At 35.7% G+C, this 23,207-nt stretch overlaps 1 protein-coding gene across 1 annotated transcript in view; it reads right to left on the reverse strand.

Annotated features, from left to right (window-relative positions):
• Positions 1-23,207, reverse strand: part of LOC138695193 (uncharacterized) — a 156,177-nt gene that overhangs the window by 116,281 nt on the left and 16,689 nt on the right. Inside the window, exon 2 of the mRNA XM_069819651.1 lies at positions 17,654-17,886. Coding sequence (XP_069675752.1) covers positions 17,654-17,886 — 233 coding nt within the window. The remainder of the gene's footprint in view (positions 1-17,653; positions 17,887-23,207) is intronic.

Genomic DNA, 23,207 nt, shown 5'->3' on the forward strand with positions numbered 1-23,207 from the left:
AGAATACCAAAATAAAAGATTATTCATAACGATATGCAGCAAGCGTACGCACGTAACTGAGAAGGCATGAAAACAGCGTCAAGAAAATGAATTCTTAATAATATTATGATTTTATAGCGGCTGTCGCCATCTTCCACCACCTAAACGTCAGTGAGCTCTGTTTGTATTTTAGATAAAATTTAATTGCCTGCTCCTAGCTCCTGGCTCCAGTAACGCGTACCAGTCTGCTTTATACTGAACATTTGGATTCTTTAAATTGACACTCTTCGAATATTTTTATTATTAAATTAGGCCTACATATTATACATTTAATACAAAATAATTATTAAAGACAATAAAACTATTACATACGAGTACATTACACAATATTGAACATATTAAATATATTACACAATAATGGACATATTAACTCTTGTTGTTTAATATTCGAGGAGAAAAAATCGCTCCGGCGCTGGGGATCGAACCCGGATACTTGGTTCTACGTACCAAGCGCTCTGACCATTGAGCTACGCCGAATTCAATCCACAGCACCGGATCGAACTCTCCTCCTACAGTGTTTCCCTTTTGTGGCCTAACTCCAAGTTGGGCATATAAGTTGACGTTTATATTTCAAGTCAACTGCCATTATACAAGGAGCGCACTCAGCTGAGTGACTAATGGCCAGGATTCCGCAGTAAAGTGCACAGCAATCTGTACAGAAACATGCACTGCTAGCTAGACAAATTTACTAAACATGTTATTAATTAGTCCAACAGAATAATATCTGTTATAGTGACAATTAATATTTGAGGAGAAAAATTCGCTCCGGCGCCGGGGATCGAACCCGGGTCCTTGGTTCTACGTACCAAGCGCTCTGACCACTGAGCTACGCCGAATTCAATCCACAGCACTGGACCGAACTCTCCTCCTACAGTGTTTCCCTTTTGTGGCCTAACTTCAAGTTGGGCATATACGTTGACGTTGATATTTCAAGTCAACTGCCATTATACAAGGAGCTCGGTATACCGGCCATTAGTCACTCAGCTGAGTGCGCTCCTTGTATAATGGCAATTGACATGAAATATAAACGTCAACGTATATGTCCAACTTGGAGTTAGGCCACAAAAGGGAAACACTGTAGGAGGAGAGTTCGATCCGGTGCTGTGGACTGAATTCGGTGTAGCTCAGTGATCAGAGCGATTGGTACGTAGACCCAAGGACCCGGGTTCGATCCCCGGCGCCGAAGCGAATTTTTCTTCTCAAATATTAATTGTCACTATAACAGATATTATTCTGTTGGACAAATAATGACATCTTTAGTAAATTCTTGTTGTTTAGTCAACTAACAGAAGACAGGTTTGAACCTCATAAATGACACCAATAGGGCAATGAGTCATGAGGATACTAAGCCAGGAAATAATGGGGTAGGGTGTCCAGTACCTTTCCTCCTCCATTAGATTCATCATTGACTAGTAACATATTACACTAATCAGACTTCATATATACCAGTTTACAAACAACAAAATGTTCTTCCTCTGACACATGTCCACATAGATATATTGTCTGATAACAGATGTACATATGTAGGGTTCAGAGCCATAATGGGCCAAGCACCACATATTAAAAGTGGAGAAAGCAAGGGTTAAAATTAAGTGACTACCATAATTCAATGAATCGTATAGCAAGTAATATGAAGTATGCACATTAAAACTAAATGATATGTCAATCTTCATTAAACTATGGTATTCTTTCTTTCTTTCTTTACCTTAGTTTAACCTCTCCCTTTTAGGTTCATTTATACGACTCACGCCATATGGGCAAACCATAGTATTCACTTAACTTTAACCCTTCCTTTCTCCTTTTTTAATAAATGGCTCTTGGCCCACTATGGTTCTGAACCCTTCAATCATGAAAACCTCAATCAGAGGTAAAATTAAATATTAAAAATTAAATTAAATTAAATGAATTTACTCCCGTATGGGCATCAGTTGTGTTCGGAGGTTCAAATGTAGGCAGAAACAAGAAGAAAAATAAAAAAATTAAGTATTAAAAAATGGCACTGATTACAAACAAAATATTATAAAATAAGTAACTATAATTGAAAGAGTTTGTAACTGATATTAATAAGTGAATAACATTAATATTAAACAATTAATAATCTCCGATATTAAATATCTATGAAATGAAATATAAAAGCCAGTGCCACAGAGGTGACTCAAATTTTATTTCACATTTCGAGCGTTTCGCAATACTTTAGTTGTTTTAATACGCTGCGAATTAAATTTCAGTTAATAAACTATTTTCTGTAAATATATTTCGAAAGATATACTACATCAAATAAATAATTTCAAGTAAGTGAATAGGAATACAATTCGTTAAATTCTTTTGTAGAAATCACCGTATACAGACAGAGAGACAAAAATCCCTTGGCAGAGTAAGGAATCGAATTCGAAATCTCCTGATTAGAAGCCAGCATCTCTAACCATTAGACCAAGAGACTAAGCGAATCTACTAAGACTGAGTGCTAAATTTGGAGCAGTGGGAATTTAAGTCGATTTATTAACGCCGTGTCTTAAAGCTACATTTGCAGCTGTAGTGAACTAGATAGATGACTAAATAGCTGAATGTGACGTCAGAGGTCATGATCCAAAGTTACATAGTGCATAGCAGTTAAGTCCGTATAGTAAACGAAAATGCTTGCTTGATTGCTGACTTGTATACTAAACAAACATGGATGCCTTATCAGCAATTGAAGTTATGAAATCTGAAGATGCTTTGAAGTAAAATGTAGAACAATACGTTAAGCTTCAACATTGGCAATGATATTCCGGTACCTTCTTTACATTTCTTAAATACTTTAATATTTTAGGTCCTTAGCTTTTCCACATACGGTTAACAGAGAAGTTTCATATGATAATCTTATTGAATTTGGTTTTCCCAAGAAACTAGTTCGATTAATTAAAATGTGTCTCAGTGAAACGTACAGCAGAGTTCGTATAGGTCAGTTTCTGTCAGATGCGTTTCCAATTCACTGAGGGCTAAAGCAAGGAGATGCACTATCACCTTTACTTTTTAACTTCGCTCTATAATATGCCATTAGGAAAGTCCAGGATAACAGAGAGGGTTTGGAATTGAACGGGTTATATCAGCTGCTTGTCTATGCGGATGACGTGAATATGTTAGGAGAAAATCCACAAACGATTAGGGAAAACACGGGAATTTTACTGGAAGCAAGTAAAGAGATAGGTTTGGAAGTAAATCCCGAAAAGACAAAGTATATGATTATGTCTCGTGACGAGAATATTGTACGAAAAATGGAAATATAAAAATTGGAAATTTATCTTTTGAAGAGGTGGAGAAGTTCAAATATCTTGGGGCAACAGTAATAAATATAACTGATACTCGGGAGGAAATTAAACACAGAATAAATATGGGAAATGCCTGTTATTATTCGGTTGAGAAGCTTTTATCATCCAGTCTGCTGTCAAAAAATCTGAAAGTTAGAATTTATAAAACAGTTATATTCTTTATGGTTGTGAAACTTGGACTCTCACGGTGAGAGAGGAACATAGGTTAAGGGTGTTTGAGAATAAGGTGCTTAGGAAAATATTTGGGGCTAAGAGGGATGAAGCTACAGGAGAATGGAGAAAGTTACACAACACAGAACTGCACGCATTGTATTCTTCACCTGACATAATTAGGAACATTAAATCCAGACGTTTGAGATGGGCAGGGCATGTATGGGCGAATCCAGCAATGCATATAGAGTGTTAGTTGGAAGGCCGGAGGGAAAAAGACCTTTGGGGAGGCCGAGACGTAGATGGGAAGATAATATTAAAATGGATTTGAGGGAGGTGGGATATGATGATAGAGAATAGATTAATCTTGCTAAGGATAGGGACCAATGGCGGGCTTATGTGAGGGCGGCAATGAACCTCCGGGTTTCTTAAAAGCAAGTAAGTAAGTAAGCTTTTCCACATAAATCGTAATGAAACTGCATTAGGACACTGCCTTCTTAAGTCATTGCTACACCGTGATGTCATAGTTTTAAGAAAAATAGTCTATGAAGGCCGTGATTCAAGTATACATAATCAAAGCACTCTAATGTGTAGTTTACAAGTCAGCTAGTTGCTAGTCACTAGTTGTAGTGTAGACTTTAGCTTTGAGACACGGCCTAAAATGAGAAGAGAATGAGCACAATCCCCACACTCAAAGTTTCAGCGAGTGTATAATTTATTGGACATAAATTGTTGTAGTACTCATTACTTCGATGTTAAATCAAGTCTTGAATTCCAGATTTGATATAAAAGTAATTAATCCTCTATCAATAATTGCTTAATACCGACCCGTAACATATTATTTGATGTCTAACTGATGTCATTAAAACGCTATTGGATCGCTAATAGCCAGCATATTTGCATGTCGTACTGCAAATAAATTCGCACTTTAACCAATATGAACAGATAGCAGTGGAATCCGAACTGAAAACAAAGACTCTAATAACACTGGAATTGAATGTATGCTTTCTGACAAAAACTCCTCCCTGACTACTAAATTCAACATGTCACAATATAGTTTCCTGGGTTGAGAAGTGAATATTTGTAGAAAATAATCCATTAGTATAATGTAATCAAGGGAATGTCAATAGAAATACAGTATACTTTTATTTAACCTGGTAGAGATAGGCCACCAGTCCTTCTCTTCCTCTCTACCAGGGGATTACAACTACAATATTAAGAATAAAATTACAATCATGATTACAAACATTGGGATGATTTTCTCAATCAATATTTTGGAAAATAAATTATAGTAGCAGTGATATTAATGTGGGTATTACAATGTTATTCATTGTATAATTGTAATTATTATTATTATTATTATTATTATTATTATTATTATTATTATTATTATTATTATTATTATTATTATTATTCCATGTATTGTGGGTCCCTATCACCACGGCATGGCGCGTCCTCAGGTTGCGGACAGAGGAGACGGCCTCCAGATATGGAGGGTAGCTATGAATATATTGTATAAGCAGTCTTGGACAGCCGATAAGGGGTGGTCCTCCAGCTTGGGGTTGGGCGAAGGGCTAACAACCCATCACCGTAAAAACAGGTTGTTATGAAACCTAACAATAAGGTTAGTTGGAAGGCCGGAGGGAAAAAGACGTTTGGGGAGGCCGAGACGTAGATGGGAGGATAATATTAAAATGGATTTGAGGGAGGTGGGATATGATGGTAGAGCAGGGCTGGGCACATTACGTGATTCTGAGAAATGAGCGCTGTTTACTTTGAAGAGCAATTCTCCCGAGCGGTGTGACGCTTGCATGCTGTACGTCACTCGCTGTCATTGCAGTGGTTGACTCTGCAGTAGGATGGCGAACTTTGAAATTGCACCCGCCTGAGAAGCTTTATGTCAGACAAAAACCTAAATTATATTTTGAGATTGAACATGGCTAATTCATTTGTTCCAAACATTCAATGACTTCTGCAAATGAAACGACCTCATAAGTCTCCGAAAACAAACACATAGTTATTTTTGATATTGAGTTTCAAAACGTTTAGTTTCAATAGAAAATATTTATTGATTTCAGATTAATAGAAGTACGATTTTGTTACAATAGTTTATTCATGCAAAAAAACTGTAAGAGAGCGTTTATTATTAATTTTCTTCTTGTGTTCTGATTGAAATCCTTTATTACATATGATTATATTATTAATACCATTATGTAATTGTTAAGCACTGTGCATATAGATTTTATAAATAAGTCTAATGATTTGTGTGTGTGCGTTTATTTATGTATGTGTGTAGAGTGAAGTTTATTTAATTAAATTAATAAAAGTGTTATAAAGTCAGTACTGTACAATGGAGAGATGTAATATCCTTTATGAACTATTATGTACTGACAGACTGAATGACTAGAACAACCGTGGCTGTTGTTATATTAATGCAGGGAAGGTAGCTGTAATGTGAGTCCGCCACTGCGTGATCATTCTGCTCTGGCTTGGAATTGAAGTGCCTTGCGGAGCGAGAGCAGCTCTGGCCGGCTATACGGAGCCGCTCTCATGCCCGGCGCTGTGGTAGAGACTGGATTAATCTTGCACAGGATTGGGACCAATGCCGGGCTTATGTGAGGGCGGCATTGAACCTCCGGATTCCTTAAAAGCCAGTAAGTATTATTACTATTATTATTATTATTATTATTATCATTATTATTATTAATTATTATTATTATACTACATACAGTACATAGAAAAAATATTGTTGCGGGTAGGCAAGTAGTGACACAAATTCTATTGTTATTATACCTAGTGTCTAATATCTGTACAACCCTGAGTAAGACGAATATTCAAGTTATTCAGAGAGAAAAAGTGGGAGTTGCCATGAAAAGATGTTCAGCTCTTGTGAATCAAGACTTTAATGAATTGAGGGAACAATGAATGTCTTTGAACGACTGTGCCTGTCGAAAACTTCTGGGAACCATTTGTACTGTTGTTGACTCATTACTACAGCGTCTTTATTCTACCCGGCTCGACATTGAAATCAGTTTTATAAACCAGTCACTGTAAATATTGACTAACCTAACTCCACAAATCTTAAAGCATTTCCTTTTACTTCAGACTAGACATGTTGCTTGAAATTGGAGAAACCTCACTTTATATGCTGAAGAAAATCTTACGTTATTAGTTTCAGAAGAGAGATCTTACAGATAAGGATACCGTCCAAGTATCGCACAATATTTATGTAAAATACACGCATCAACATTATAGAAATATTTTCTTCCAATTTTAATAATCGCATAACGTAATTATTTGTAAGAGAATTCTTACATTTTTTTCTTAAAACAACAAATTAGAAAATTACATACATAAATGAAAAATTAACACGAATGGATTAATAGAAGTGACATATTTTTTAATCCCTTTGACTGCATGACTACATCTATATTTTTGAGAGTTATTATCGTATTAATTTCATATTATATTTAATTTTAATGATAAGATTATGAGAATTAAACCACAATAATAAAATATTCCATTGTGAATTATTTATTGATATTATGTTATAATAAATTGTAATTGAATTAGAAACGAAAATTATGGGGCTCATTTAGATTTAAACAAATTTAATATACTGAGTTAGTGTTCGAATTATTAAAACAGAAGACATCAGACAATTATTCAGAGTTTTGTTTAATGAATCAAAATACACTCATAAAAATTCAAGGCCTCTAAGAACGTAATAAAATATTCAAGTAATATTAACACATTTAACAGTTGGCTAGTTTGATTTGTTATTCCTTACTTTATTAATTTAATTTTTTCTCAATTAAGTTCATTATTTTTTCTTTATTGTAGAATTTAAAAAAGCAAAATAGCCTAATTTAAATATCACCAATATCATGTGTGATTAACAATTAAAACCTGTTTGAGAAAGAACTCACGCAACGCTTAGCTAATTCAAACAATGTCTATTACAGTCTGCAAAAAAATCTGAGATCTGAACTCCTGTCCAGAACAAAAAATTGAAGGTTTAGAGAAGAGTAGTATTACCTGCGCTTTTATACTCAACTGAAACGTGGATTTTCGCACAAAAAAATTAAAAAAATTCGCTTATAACATGTAGAAAAAATGAGGAAAAATTTGAATAATTTCGAGGGAAAAATTGTTCCGGGGCCGGGCATCGAACCCAGGACCTTTGATTAAACGTACCAACGCTCTACCAACTGAGCTACCCGGGAACTCTACCAGACATCGATCCAATTTTTCCCTCTATATCCACAGACCTCAAAGTGAGATGACAGCCGTCAAGCAATCAACATTGAGTGCACACTAAGTCTGTGTGACTTAAATTGTGGTTTTCTGTTAACTTGACAGTGACATGTATTATGCAAATCAAGCTTTGAGGTATAACTCTCTGTAAAGTTGATTTGAATAATTGCGAAGGAAAAATCGTTCCGGGGCCGGGCATCGAACCCGAGACCTTTGGTTAAACGTACCAACGCTCTACCAACTGAGCTACCCGGGAACTCTACCAGACACCGATCCAATTTTTCCCTCTATATCCAAAGACCTCAAAGTGAGCTGAACAGCCGTTGAGAAAATAACTTGGTTCTATTCTAGACAAAGATACAAGAGAAATTAAAAAATAATAATGAACTGTTAAGCCTGAATAAAGATCAAGATATAGTGGCAATAGTGAAAAACTCAAGATTATGTTAGGCAGACATATTATACGTCGAGATCAGAAAAATCTCCTCAGAAGTGCACTGCAGAAGAATCGATGCCCACTCCGTAGAGCACGACTGCGATGGAAAAACCTAATAAACTGCGAGATCAGCAAGACGCAATAATCTCTGGAGAGATTTAATGAATGAACGTCTCTGATTTCAGTAGCTATAAATTTAATTGAATTTTATACTTGTACAGATTGCATATATTTATTAGTGCATTAACTATTATTGATTTATGCTTTAAGTAATGAGTAAATTTAAGCCTTCTTCTCATCGTATGAGACGGACTCGTTCTGTGCTTTCACTTGTTTTTGACGAATCTCTTCTGGTATAATATGGGCTCATCTTAATAGTAGAGTCAGAAAGTACCCGAGCTTCGGATGGCAACGCCGTGCTTTATAGGCAACTTCTCTGTCTTAGCCATGTGGTATGTAGCCTACTCTCCAGGCGTTTATACTCAGCGTGCCAATCGATCAAAGGGGAAGGTAAAGCTTTAAGTGTTCTTCGATATACAGGATCTCGTGCATTTCGAATTTATTCCTGACGGTCGAATTGTCAGTAAGAAGACGTATGTTGTAATTCTTCGACATCTTCGTGATGCAGTTCGACGAAAAACCTAATTTGTGGCAAGGACAATCAAGACAATATCCCAACACATCAGTCGATCTTGGTAAGCGAATTCCTCGCACAACACAAAATACCTGTCCATCCACAGCCACCATGTCCTCCAGATTTTACTCCAGCAGATTTCTACCTATTTCCAAAGATCAAATCCCTGATGAAGGGAGGCGGTTTGCGTCAGCCAAAGAGGTGAAAATTCATGCGATGCGCGCTCTGAGGGAAGTGACCAAAGATGGGCTGCAGGAATGTTTCGAGAAGTAGTATGGACGCTGGCAGAAGTGTGTCACTGCCCAGGGGGCGTACTTTGAAGGTGGTGTTGTGTAAATGGTTACATGCCATCTGCAGCAAAGGTATCTACACATTTTCGGTTACTTTTTGACTCTACCAGTGTAATACTTCTCTTTTTGTTTAATACATGATGTCATTGCCTTTTGTCACATAGTCTGACAGCAATACTACTGTTAATACACTATTATCTTAACACAGTACGACGTCTCGGCTTCCTGTTACACATAAATAAAATGTGACATTTCTCCCGTTTGTACTACTGCGTGTTCAGTTCAAAGTGTGTCATGGCTCGTTGTATGCCGTCATGTGGCTAGCCGATGAGCCTAGAGAATTCAATCTTCCTACACTTCCGCAAAGGCGTATTACCTATGTGCCAGAGAAGTTGCCTGGCAAGTACGGCGTTCATTCTGAAGAGTACGTACCGATACGTACGATAACGCCGGTAGTGGCAGGAATGTGAACTGTTTGGAAACACGTACTGAGGTGAGTTTTTTCTTACTGTCGGGATATGTAGAGAGGGTTAAGACGATTACTTACGTATTTGTTGACATTAACTTGGACGGTCAACATGGACATGGAGCATTTGATTTGTGTTGTGGAATGTTGCCGTACGCAACCGATGATAACAAATACCCTGCGTACGACTTGTCCGCGCAAAACACAGTTCGAAAGAGGTTATGGTAGCACACAGACCGTACAGACCACCATCTGTTGCTATACCGTACACGTTCTCAAGTTCAGGTTGGACGCCTTGAATAATTGGCAACTTCTCTGGCATAAAATCTGGAACTCGCTTCAAATCGCTGACTCACAACAGTGACGTCATGACACACTTTGAAATGAACACCCAGTAGTGTCGTGCAATGTTCGAATATGAGAGAGAATATCAAGATTTTACAAACTACGGTTTAATTCAGTAATACGTAGAAGTGTAGCATGTAGATTAAACTAACCAAATTCATTAAAAATCTGTTTCAAAGTTATGTAGCGAAGTTTGTTGATTATAGATGCAAGCTAACGTGTACCCCATCGGAGTGTCGTGCGTAAGAAACCTTCTGTTCGGTTTTTGTTATACTCGACAAACTTGAGCCGATAGTAGAGCCTGTAATGCACGACGTTATTTTGTATCCAGTAAAGACATAGTCACGTTGAGAAAAACTGAAATAGTAATGCAATGTACTCGGAAGCCTGAACATAATGCAAAAGCTGTATAGAGAATATTGTGTGAGGTTGGAAGAAGTTATAGTCCAGTCGCTCTAATTTCCGGCAGCCAATCGCGTTGCAGTTCGGCTACATTTAAACGTGTGCGTCTTGTGATTCGCTTATGAAGACGTTATTCATTTCTTAAGGATCGATAAATACTTAATATAATCGCCCGCCATGTTGGCTCTTTCGTTGGCGTTCGCAGAAAGCACGCGAAGACGTTATTTGCTGCTCAATTATTTGCTGAATTACAGTGCGTTTGATTTATTATCATAGGAGCTACGACATGATAATGTTTAACGGTGTGGCAAATAGATTCCTCGTATGGTAGCTCGGGAACGTAAGAACAGAAATGGCGAACGATACTACCTACCTAGACTTTATAGAGCCTTCACTTCCTAAGACGTAAGCAAAGAGAAGTAGTCACGCCGGAAATAACAGCGTCGCGACTATAGTGTCCGAAGCTCAGAATGAAAGTAGGAAAAAAATTATTAAGCTAAGGAATTTTAGCGAAAAGTCTTCAAAACCACATTAAATTTTCTTGTTAGAATGTTTACAAAAATTAAGTTTCTTACGATATATCATACACGCAAGTGGTAGCTGCTTTTGTGGAGCTCTTCAAATCTTGAACAAATTTACAGTGAAGAATATAAAAATATATTGCACTGACAATAGAGAAAATAAGGAAACTGAAACAGGTTATCATGAACTACAAAATACAGAGGACAGTTATTAATACGAATAAATAATGTGTTCAGTATAACACCGACAAAACCAAGCGGGGTGGCTCATGCGTTCCGCACTGAACCCGCATTCGGGAGGTCCGCGGTTCAAATCCCCCGACCGACCAATCTGATTGTGGTTCTTCCGTGGTTTCCAGGGTTACTTAGGCAAATTCCGGGTTGGAATTTTAATTGCCACGGTCCATTTCCCTTCCCCTTCCCTGTATACAAACAATTTGGATTTCATATCATAATATCATTCATCTTCATCATCGCATATTCAGGTCATGACGCATGTCTTCGTCCGCTTGCAGGAGGGGCGTCCTCTCCGAAACCGTCTCTGAGTTTCAAGTCTTTCGCAATATCTGTGCCAAGATTCATTCCTTAAAAGCACTTCCGAGGGCGCTTCGACTCCTTAGAAGGGCTGTGGAGATGGATCCTGTGGCGCTTGGTCATCTTGGCGGTATGAACTTAGGCTGGAAGGGGTGTAAGGGACTCATTGGGTGAGCGGGTGAAGAATCTCATGCAGCCGGTAGGCTGGTATACCTCATTCTCATTCATCCCATAATTCGGGGTGCACAACATGCCACTGTCGAGCTGACGTGCTAAACGGTCGTCCTTAACCCGCACTTAGTCACTCAACACTCAATACTAATAACACTGGCAAGGACACTTATAAATGTACAGTCTGTTATTGTAGCCTTGATAACTCAGATGAAAGAAAAAATGCCAGGTTTAGTTATAACCAGGGAACGGATTTATATGGACTAAAAATATATGAAATATGTAAATATATATGTAGTTATTTTTACCAAAATATGGAATTAAATATGGATTTTTACCAAAATATGGAATTAAATATGGACTTAAAATTATAAAAAAATGACTATGTACGTTAAATATTGGTACATTTTAATCAAACTAAACAAAAAATATAATGGACGTACCTTATCTTCCAATGTAGTTTCAACAAAACACAATTTTTATTGTCTGTTACCATAACAATAGGTTACAAACATTTCTTTCAAGTGCTGAAAAGTGAATCTTCTTCTATTGTCTCTGAGGATAGATTTATACTGACTAAAAGAGCGTTCGACGTCACAAGAAGTAACTGGTACATAATTCAATTTCACAATGTCTGCTGGGGATAAGTCCAAGTTAATCTTCACTGTTGATTCACCACTCATCACAGCAACAACCTTTTGTAGTTCTTCATATCCAGGGTTTTTTGAAAGTACAGTGTCCACCTTAGCTCATACTGCATCTGCAACTTTACCTCTACCACGATTCAGTTGTTCCACAGTACTATTTATAATTTCAAAACTTTCAGATAGTGAAAGGTGCCTATTTTGGAGACTTTTGAGCGTTTTTATGATGCATGAAAATGTATGCTGAATGTGAGCTAAGTCATTCTTCACACTTATGTCACAGGTAACTGTTTTCGCAGTATCAATTGAGACTGCATCTTCAGAGTCCAATGCAAGGAGAACATTGTTAATAGAGTCTATATGTTCGGCATAATATTCAACTGCTTCTAGCCATGTACCCCATCTAGTTAAAATTGGCTTTGGTGGCAATGGAATTTCAGGGTACATTTCTTTCAACACGTTAACTCTACTGGGAGCTTTGAGAAATACTTTTTTCACTGATGAAATCAACAAATCTACTTTAGGGAAATTGTCTCTGACCACTTCTGCCACACGATGAAATGCATGCGCCACACAAGTAAAATGAGTCAATTTAGGATATACAACAGATAATGCTTGTCCAGCTTTGACCATATAAGGGGCAGCATCGCTAATAAAGAATAACACATTATCGTACATAATACCCTTTGGCCACAGGATACCCATAGCTTCGTTGAACAGTTTAACTATAGTTTTGTTATTGCACTTTTCTAGAACATCACAATGTAAAAGAATTCGTTCAGAATATTGTTCACTTAACAAACCGATAACTACATTACCAACAAGTCTACCTTCTTTGTCGGGAGTCTCATCAATGGAAACCCAAATTGAACTATCTTTAATTTCATCTCTTATCTTCTGTATTGTCTCATCGTAGATGGATGGAGCATACGTCTTCCTAAGTGTTGACTCATCCGGGATTGTATGTTGAGTATATTTTTCAAGGAATTCCCTGAAGACCTTATTCTTTAGTTTGTAGAGAGGAATATCAGCAGAGATGAGAGAACGGCACAGGTCGATGTTAAACTCAGATCTTACATTCGATGTTGTTGGTTGTGTTAAAAACAATTGTCTCTGCTTGGAATTTAGTTGTTTGTTGGCCTGATGTTTACTAGTTGTAATGTGTTGTTGCACCAGGAACTTTTGTGTAGATGATACTGCACACTGACACAAATTACAAAATAATATTTTATTGTCAGTTGATAAACCATCTTCTTTAAATTCTGAAATATAACTTGTTAGTTTTGATTTTAAATTGACTGAATGACGTACTTTTGGCATATTTACCGTCTTTATAGTATGATTTACAAAACTGAACCTATGTGTACTCTGACTGGCATTTAACTGTTGAGCTGCACAACTGAAGTCTGTTAAAAATTTTAAATTAAATTAATACAGTTTTGTAACTTACTTTCCCATTGTTGATAGGACTGCTAATTTTCAAATAACTCTGATGTTAAAGGGATTACTGAACATGTGTTTAAATCTCTATTGTTGAAATGTATTTTTAAAAGTTAATGGAATTTTGTTTTGTTTTATTGTTAAACCTAATATAATATGGACTGTTTTATATGAAATATGGAAAATATATGGAAATTAACGAAAATATGTACTAAACTCTAAAATATGGAAAAATATGGAAAATAAAAGTAGGATTTTTCAACCCTACACATTGTGAAACATAAAGATAATGCAAAATATAAATTATATTAGCTTTATAAGTAAATATGTATTTACATATAAATCCTTTCCCTGGTTATAACCATAGATCGGAACTTTGGCAGAATCCTTTTTAAATGTGTTAAATCTATCTTCATTTTGAAAGTAAATCTGTACGAATTATACCTTTGTGATTGAAACGTCACAGTTTTATGTTGCCCTTTTCTACCTTTTTAAATACAAATGCCTAATTAAAAAAATACATGATTTTTTTGCCTTTACTTGATTATTTATCTATTATTTATTAATTTATTATAAAAAATTGCCTACAGGTATATTTTAATTTATTTCTATAACCGCTACAATGAAAGTGACTTCACCGAATGTATGCTGTCTTTGAGTCAGTTCATATTCTCTTTGCAACAATGTCGTGCAAAAATGTATAACAGTAAGCGTTTTAATCATCGCTTATGTTTATTTGACAAGGGAACAATGAATGCAGGGTCTAACGCTATTTTTAACAGTTATTTTTCTTTCAGTTTTCAATGCGACATTGTTGTAGCTAGCTAAATATTTCATATCGCAACATATCAGTACAACCAAACACAAAAATGCACTTTCAAAGACTACTGGGAAGAAGATTTCTTTGCTTCCAACAGTAATTGCAACATCGAGTCGAAAATCTCAATTTGCATTCGACTTTTTTTTTCCTCGCTGTTATTTATACTCGCTTTAACATCTTTGGTCATATCGCGAGTTAATCTATGGTTGAAATCCGAAGGCCTGTGTAATATTGTTGAGACTGGTTCTATTGTTGTGAACTAGATGGCGACTGTATATATGTTACTGATTTGTTATGAATATGATTTCGGTGATGAATGAGGACGGTGATTTTCAGGGACGTTGTGGCCCGAATTTCCTGGCATTTGCCTTACGGTTGAGGAAAAACCCTGAAAAACCTCAACCAGGAAACTCAACCCGACCGGGAATCGAACCCGGGCCCTCTCCGTAAGAGACCAGCTTGCTGACCCTTAAACCACAGAGGTGGTCGCATTCGACTTATGTAAATCTTTTCTTGCTGCCGAAATCTCTTTGTGGAAAGTGCAAATTTGTGGGTCTAGTAAATGTGATTTATTGCGTATTTTAGCTATTTATAATGCCTCTTTGCCTGCCTATTTTAGCTTTTATGATGCCTTTTTGCCTGCCTATTGTAGCTATTTATGATGCCTTTTTGCCTGCCTAGTTTAGCTATTTATGGTGCCTTTTTGCCTGCTGCCTATTTTAGCTATTTATGATGCCTTTTTGCCTGCCTATTTTAGCTATTAATGATGCATTTTTGCCTGCATATTTTAGCTATTTATGATGCCTTTCTGCCTGCTGCCTATTTTAGCTATTTATGATGCCTTTTTGCCTGCTGCCTATTTTAGCTATTTATGATGCCTTTTTGCCTGCCTGTTTTAGCTATTTATGATGCCTTTCTACCTGCCTATTTTAGCTATTTATGATGAATTTTTGCCTGCCTATTTTAGCTATTTATGATGCCCTTCTCCCTGCCTATTTTAGCTATTTATGATGTCATTCTGCCTGCCTATTTTAGCTATTTATGATGCCTTTCTGCCTGCCTATTTTAGCTATTTATGATGCCTTTCTGCCTGAATATTTTAGCTATTTATGATGCATTTTTGACTGCCTATTTTAGCTATTTATGATGCCTTTTTGCCTGCCTGTTTTAGCTATATATGATGCCTTTCTGCCTGCCTATTTTAGCTATTTATGATGCCTTTCTGCCTGCCTATTTTAGCTATTTATGATGCCTTTCTGCCTGCCTATTTTAGATATTTATGATGCCTTTCTGCCTGCCTATTTTAGTTATTTATAATGTCTTTTTGCCTGCCCGTTTTAGCTATTTATGATGCCTTTCTGCCTGCCTATTTGAGCTATTTATGATGCATTTTTGCCTGCCTATTTGAGCTATTTATGATGCATTTTTGCCTGCCTATTTTAGCTATTTATGATGCCTTTCTGCCTGCCTATTTTAGCTATTTATGATGCCTTTCTGCCTGCCTATTTTAACTATTTATGATGCATTTTTGCCTGCCTAGTTTAGCTATTTATGATGCCTTTCTGCGTGCCTATTTTAGCTATTTATGATGCCTTTTTGCCTGCCTGTTTTAGCTAATTATGATGCCTTTCTGCCCGCCTACTTTAGCTATTTATGATGCCTTTCTGCCTGCCTATTTTAGCTATTTATGATGCCTTTCTGCCTGCCTATTTTAGATATTTATGATGCCTTTCTGCCTGCCTATTTTAGCTATTTATAATGTGTTTTTGCCTGCCTGTTTTAGCTATTTATGATGCCTTTCTGCCTGCCTATTTGAGCTATTTATGATGCATTTTTGCCTGCCTATTTTAGCTATTTATGATGCCTTTCTGCCTGCCTATTTTAGCTATTTATGATGCCTTTCTGCCTGCCTATTTTAGCTATTTATGATGCCTTTCTGCCTGCCTATTTTAGCTATTTATGATGCCTTTTTGCCTGCCTGTTTTAGCTATTTATGATGCCTTTCTGCCTGCCTATTTTAGCTATTTATGATGTCTTTTTGCCTGCTGCCTATTTTAGCTATTTATGATGCCTTTCCGCCTGCCTATTTGAGCTATTTATGATGAATTTTGCCTGCCTATTTTAGCTATTTATGAAGCGTTTCTGCCTGCCTGTTTTAGCTATTTATGATGCCTTTCTGCCTGCCTATTTTAGCTATTTATGATGCCTTTCTGCCTGCCTACTTTAACTATTTATGATGCATTTTTGCCTGCCTATTTTAGCTATTTATGATGCCTTTCTGCCTGCCTATTTTAGCTATTTATGATGCCTTTCTGCCTGCCTATTTTAGCTATTTATGATGCCTTTTTGCCTGCCTGTTTTAGCTATTTATGATGCCTTTCTGCCTGCCTATTTTAGCTATTTATGATGTCTTTTTGCCTGCTGCCTATTTTAGCTATTTATGATGCCTTTCCGCCTGCCTATTTGAGCTATTTATGATGCATTTTGCCTGCCTATTTTAGCTATTTATGAAGCGTTTCTGCCTGCCTGTTTTAGCTATTTATGATGCCTTTCTGCCTACCTATTTTAGCTATTTATGATGTCTTTTTGCCTGCTGCCTATTTTAGCTATTTATGATGCCTTTCTGCCTGCCTATTTTAGCTATTTATGATGCCTTTGTGCCTGCCTACTTTAACTATTTATGTTGCATTTTTTTCCTGCCTATTTTAGCTATTTATGATGCCTTTCTGCCTGCCTATTTTAGCTATTTATGATGCATTTTTGCCTGCCTATTTTAGCTATTTATGATGCCTTTTTGCCTGCCTGTTTTAGCTATTTATGACGCCTTTCTGCCTGCCTATTTTAGCTATTTATGATGTCTTTTTGCCTGCTGCCTATTTTAGTTATTTATGATGCCTTTCTGCCTGCCTATTTTAGCTATTTATGTTGCATTTTTGCCTGCCTATTTTAGCATTTATGAAGCGTTTCTGCCTGCCTGTTTTAGCTATTTATGATGCCTTTCTGCCTACCTATTTTAGCTATTTATGATGTCTTTTTGCCTGCTGCCTATTTTAGCTATTTATGATGCCTTTTTGCCTGCCTGTTTTAATGATTCATAATGCCTAAACTTCCTGTCTCTGGTTATAACTTATAAGTATGGCACGAACTACGTAATCTATGCAGAACCGTGCTGTTAGCAGACGTCAAGTGTGCCTACCTGAAGATGGAGTGGCGGGCGGCGACGCCGGAGCGCAGGATGAGCAGCGTGGGGTTGAGCGGCGGCGCCTTGAGGATGGCGGCCAGGTCGCGGCGCAGCAGCATGCCGGAGGCCGCCGCGTGGTCCGCCAGCACCGTGAAGGAGTGCCAGTGCGTGGCCAGCAGCAGCGCCCGCACCGCCTCCAGCATCTCGCGCACCGACGGCTCCAGCCGCACCTCCAGCGGACTCATCTCCTGCACACACCAACGATCACACTCCATGTAATGGTTACCATGCTGTACTTGCCTCCGGGTCAGTCCTATACAAGTACGATAAACCTTTAGGCGGGAAAAACCCTAACAAACAAACCACATTTAAAATTTATATATTGGTAATGGATTGGGTAGATTGCAAGTTGAAGGGAGGGTAAACACCCCTAGTACTTTGGAACTAGTTTTAGTAGTTTTAAATTGCAGTGTGTTCATTAAACAATAAAATAATTTTTATTTATTTATTTATTTATTTATTTATTTATTTATTTCGAATATTAATGTGCAAAACAACAGCACAAAGCCAATTACAGTTTAGCACAAAATAAAAGCCAAAAAATAAACAGAACAAATGATTATGATAATAAATGACAGAAAATGGCAGTGAGATGAAATACAATCAATATAATGGTCAACATTAACCATTTACCAAATGCAACAAAATAAATGGCAATATCTAACAAATAATAAAAGATATTAAATAACAAGTAAGGATATATCATGCATAAGTAAAATCAAATCAGATCTTGCAAATTAGCGATTTTAATACACATGGCTATTGGAGAAAGGGATTTAAATAATTTAGTGAAGAAAATTCTTTGACCACGAAAACCTTTCACGGGAATTCTAAGGTAGGTGTTATGTATAAAAGAATCGCAATCAATCAAGCTTTATTAGAGAAAGTGTAATCAATATCCTGACGTCTCGAATACAGACTGGTACAGTTAAAATATTTACTAGATAGTTCATAATTTAAAGAAGAGGAGTGGGTACAAATCTGAACGCATAAAGAGAAATGAATTTTCTTTGGATATTTTCTAGTTTAGCTGAATCAGTAGAAGTAATAGAGTTCCACGCAACAGATGCATATTCTAATTTAGACCTTATTAAAGCATGACATAATGTAAGTAGTGTATCAGGAGAGGAAAATGAATAAGTAATAGACCTAATGAGACCAAGCATTCTTAGTGACTGATTAAATAAATGATCAACATGGTCATGAAAGTACAATTTAGAATTAAGATATATACCTAGATCCTTTATACAGTCCTTCCTGATTATGGCGGCATTCAATAACGAACAGTTGAACTTTAATAATAATAATAATAATAATAATAATAATAATAATAATAATAATAATAATAATAATAATAATAATATAATAATAATTATAATAATAAAATAATAATTATAATTGTAATAATGAAAATTATTATCATTATTATTATTGTTATTATTATTATTATTATTCTTATTATTATTATTATTATTATTGTTATTATTATTATTATTATTAATTTTAGCTGGAAGAGTTAAGGTCGTAAGATCTTCTCTTCCATTCAATCTGAAAAAAAAGTATACTTACTACGTATTAATGAACTTACAAGCTAAAAAAACACAACAATTTGACTTCGATAAAAGTTACGTGTTACTTATCAATTAGGTAGAGGCGAAACATCACACCATATTTTATCGGAGTGTGAAGCCGCAGAAGCTCTGAGGAAACGATTTTCATTACATCTAGCAGGGGGCACTTGGTAACATACGATTTATTAAATAACGCTAAATTCTGTGCGAGTGTGGGAAAATTTATGGCGAAAGTTCGACAGCTGAGAGTGGAACTGGCCGAGGGGGAGGGGACCGAGGAAATAAGGGGAACAGTTATTTATTAGTGTTGTAATAAGTAGTATCAACATTGAGCGAATAAGGTAATTAGGGGATAACAACCATTTTGTATTTATGTTTTTTTTTTCTATTTGTTTTTTTATTGCGCGTGTAAATGTTTTTTGTCTTACCTTGATATTTATTATTTGGATTATTTATTACAATTTTAATAAGGAATTGAATGTTTCATTGTGTTTTTTCTTTCATGTCTTACATTTATTATTATTATTATTATTATTATTATTATTATTATTATTATTATTATTATTATTATTATTATTATTATTATTATTGTTGTTGTGAAATTTGGTATGAAGTTAGATTAGTTATAATTGTGATAATTAATGATAACGGAAGTAATAATAACAATTATTGTTGTTTTACTATTTTATTACTGGTAATATTCTTTTCATTTTCTTTGAAGATTCAAACTGTGCATAGTTAGAGCACGAATGGCCGTACAGACTCGTGCGAAGGCTCTTGTGTACATGAGTTCGTATAATTGTGTATCAATAAATGCACTTCATTCGTTCATACTTACCAATTAAACAGTAAAATACTATGACCTATTAATTAAATAATGAAATACAAATTGTGAAGCAGAATTAAACTAAAATACATAGAATGTAAATATATTTGAAATAATGTTAGATAATAGAGATTATTATGAGACAACTGTGGAAATAACGGCGTTATGACGATACATGTAAAAAGAAAGAAGTTACCATATAGTGATTGACCGTTTAAGTCAGTATGATTAGAGTTAATTTTTAATTTAATTTAATTTAATTTAATTTAATTAATTTATTTAATACTTGAGCTACATTAGGCATTGCAACCCGAAAGAGCAGAAGCTCGTGCTCGGGCGCAGTTCCGATCAGTTATACAAAATATATCACAAAATTAAGAGAGTTCATTGAGCACAATAACAATAAATGGTAAAATACATACAGCATGTAATAAGAGGGTCTATATACAAATAGAAAATACAAAAGTAGATAAATATTAGAGTATCAATTTTTAACTCAATTAGCTTAAACAATTAAATAATTAATCTGATTTGTTTCTTAAATCTATGTGTGTTAAGTGTACTTAGCTCAGGGTAAGCTCTAATTAATGCATCATATATTTTGGGTCCAAAATTTCTGCTGTGTTTTAGTCCAGCAGTTGTGTGGCATTTGGGAGTATTTAGAAAGAAACTGTAGTTTTGTCTCGTATGGTGTTCGTGAGGATCAAATTTAAATTTATTGTGGTTTTTATGGAAGTAAATCAGCAATGTTTGTTTATAAATTTGTTCTAGATTTGATACACCAAATTCCTGAAAAATTAATTTTGTTTGGTAATCGAAAGGTTTATATAGACAAATTTTGATAATTCTTTTTTGGAGCAAATTTAAAGGATGGAGAATTCGATTTTGCCATTCCTCCCCAACCTAAAATACCATACTGAATTGCTAAGAAGGTTATCGTTTAAGCTATTTTTGAAAATGTTCGCACCAAAACATGACATTCTCTCATCCCTTTCACTACTTAACTCAGGCACGCGCAAGGGATAAACCCTTAGCTGAGTTGCCAATTCTTGAAGTCATTGTGATATGCAAAATGTTCCTGTTTCTTTCTTCCTTTCTTTCTTTTTTCTTTCCTTTTTCCTTCCTTTCTTCCTTCCTACTTTCTTTCCTTTTTCCTTTCTTTCTTTCTTCCTGTCTTTCCTTTTTCCTTTCTTTCTTCCCTCCTTTCTCTCCTTTTCCTTTCTTTTCTTCCTTTCTTTCCTTTTTCCTTTCTTTCTTTCTTTCTTCCTTTCTTACCTTTTCCCTTTCTTTCTTTCTTCCTTTCTTTCTTTTTTCCTTTCTTTCTTCCTTTCTTTCTTCATTTCTTTCTCTCTTTCTTCCTCCCTTTCTTTCATTTTTCTTTTCTTTCTTTCCTTTTTCCTTTCTTTCTTCCTTTCTTTCTCTCTTTCTTCCTCCCTTTCTTTCATTTTTCTTTTCTTTCTTTCTTCCCTATTTTCTTCCTTCCTTTCTTCCTTTTTCCTTTCTTTCTTTCCTTTTCCCTTTCTTCCTTTCTTTCCTTCCTTTTTCCTTTCTTTCTTCCCTCCTTTCTCTCCTTTTCCTTTCTTTCTTTTCTTTTTCCTTTCTTTCCTTTTTTCTTTCTTTCTTCCTTCCTTTCTTTCTTCCTTTCTTCCTTCCTTTCTTTCTTCCTTTCTTCCTTCCTTTCTTTCCTTTTTCCTTTCCTTCTTTCTTTCTTTCCTTCCTTTTCCTTTCTTTCTTTCTTCCTTTCTTTCCTTTTCCCTTTCTTTCTTTCCTTTTTCCTTTCTTTCTTCCTTTCTTTCCTTTTTCCTTTCTTTCTCTCTTTCTTCCTCCCTTTCTTTCATTTTTCTTTTCTTTCTTTCTTCCTTATTTTCTTCCTTCCTTTCTTTCCTTTTTCCTTTCTTTCTCTCTTTCTTCCTCCCTTTCTTTCATTTTTCTTTTCTTTCTTTCTTCCTTATTTTCTTCCTTCCTTTCTTCCTTTTTCCTTTTTTCTTTCTTTCTCCGTTTTTATCTTTCCTCTAGTATCCAGTTACAAATCATTGTGGCGCAGGGGAGGGAGGATATTTGAATCGACACTTCACTTCTAGATAATTGCGGGCCTTCCTGAATGTGGGATTGACACGACGTAGGTCCGCCGCAGTGACATCCCAGGGCAGTCACAAGACAACGGTTAACCATCCAGTCTCCTAGGCGAAAGATAAATATCTTCCATTGCATTTCGGAAGAATCGAACCACGGGTTGCTTGGATGGGCAGCGCATGAACTACCTTACAGCCACCAAGGCGGACGACATTCCTCACAGACCCAAATTCCCTGCAAGGACGAGCTATCGGATACCTTTCAATTGATTCTTTTCCCCTTCCCCGTTCCTTCATTGTCATGATCAACTGATACTTTTTGCTTTTGTTCACATTTATTCAGTCTTTGTTCTTCAATTTTTTGAATTTATAAATATGTTAGAAAATATTTTCACCCATTAAAATAAACGAAAAGAATTACAAACGTTTTCTATTCTATTTTAATTTATAAATATTCTCTTTGTGGTGCAATTTATGATTACGATCTCATGACGAAAATCATTAATGGGAACTGGAAGAAGGCTTAACATGCAGACGCTCTACGTTACATTCAATGAAGTTAAGCGAACAGAATCAAATAATTCTTTCCCATTTCGGCTGCTCTGAAACAGCAGAGAGGAAATCGAATTTCCACCGGCGGATAATGTAATGCGTCCATAAATGACTCTACAATTTCCTTCCCCTTTATTGCTCATGACGACTGAAATCTTTGACAGATTGGATTTACTATGATCTGCAGCTTACTTTATTACCCCTGGCGAAGAATTCAATTGGTATACAATTTCGATAAAAAGAGCCACAGAATTCATGGTCATATTCACATGTCATCAATAAAAAAAAGTTTCAAAGCGAAAGTGGAAATGGTGAATGCTTTTTATATTCTGATATAATAACATAAATTTTAACTCTGTCTGAAAATTACATTCACTGCCAATATTAGGAGAATTTATATGTCATATTTTCTCTTTAAAAATACATTTTAATGGATGAAAAACACGTCACTAAAATTGTTCTTGTCAACTTTACGCAATGAAAGTCTC

Source organism: Periplaneta americana, chromosome 2 (assembly GCF_040183065.1).
Source record: "Periplaneta americana isolate PAMFEO1 chromosome 2, P.americana_PAMFEO1_priV1, whole genome shotgun sequence".
Lineage (NCBI taxonomy): Eukaryota > Metazoa > Arthropoda > Insecta > Blattodea > Blattidae > Periplaneta > Periplaneta americana.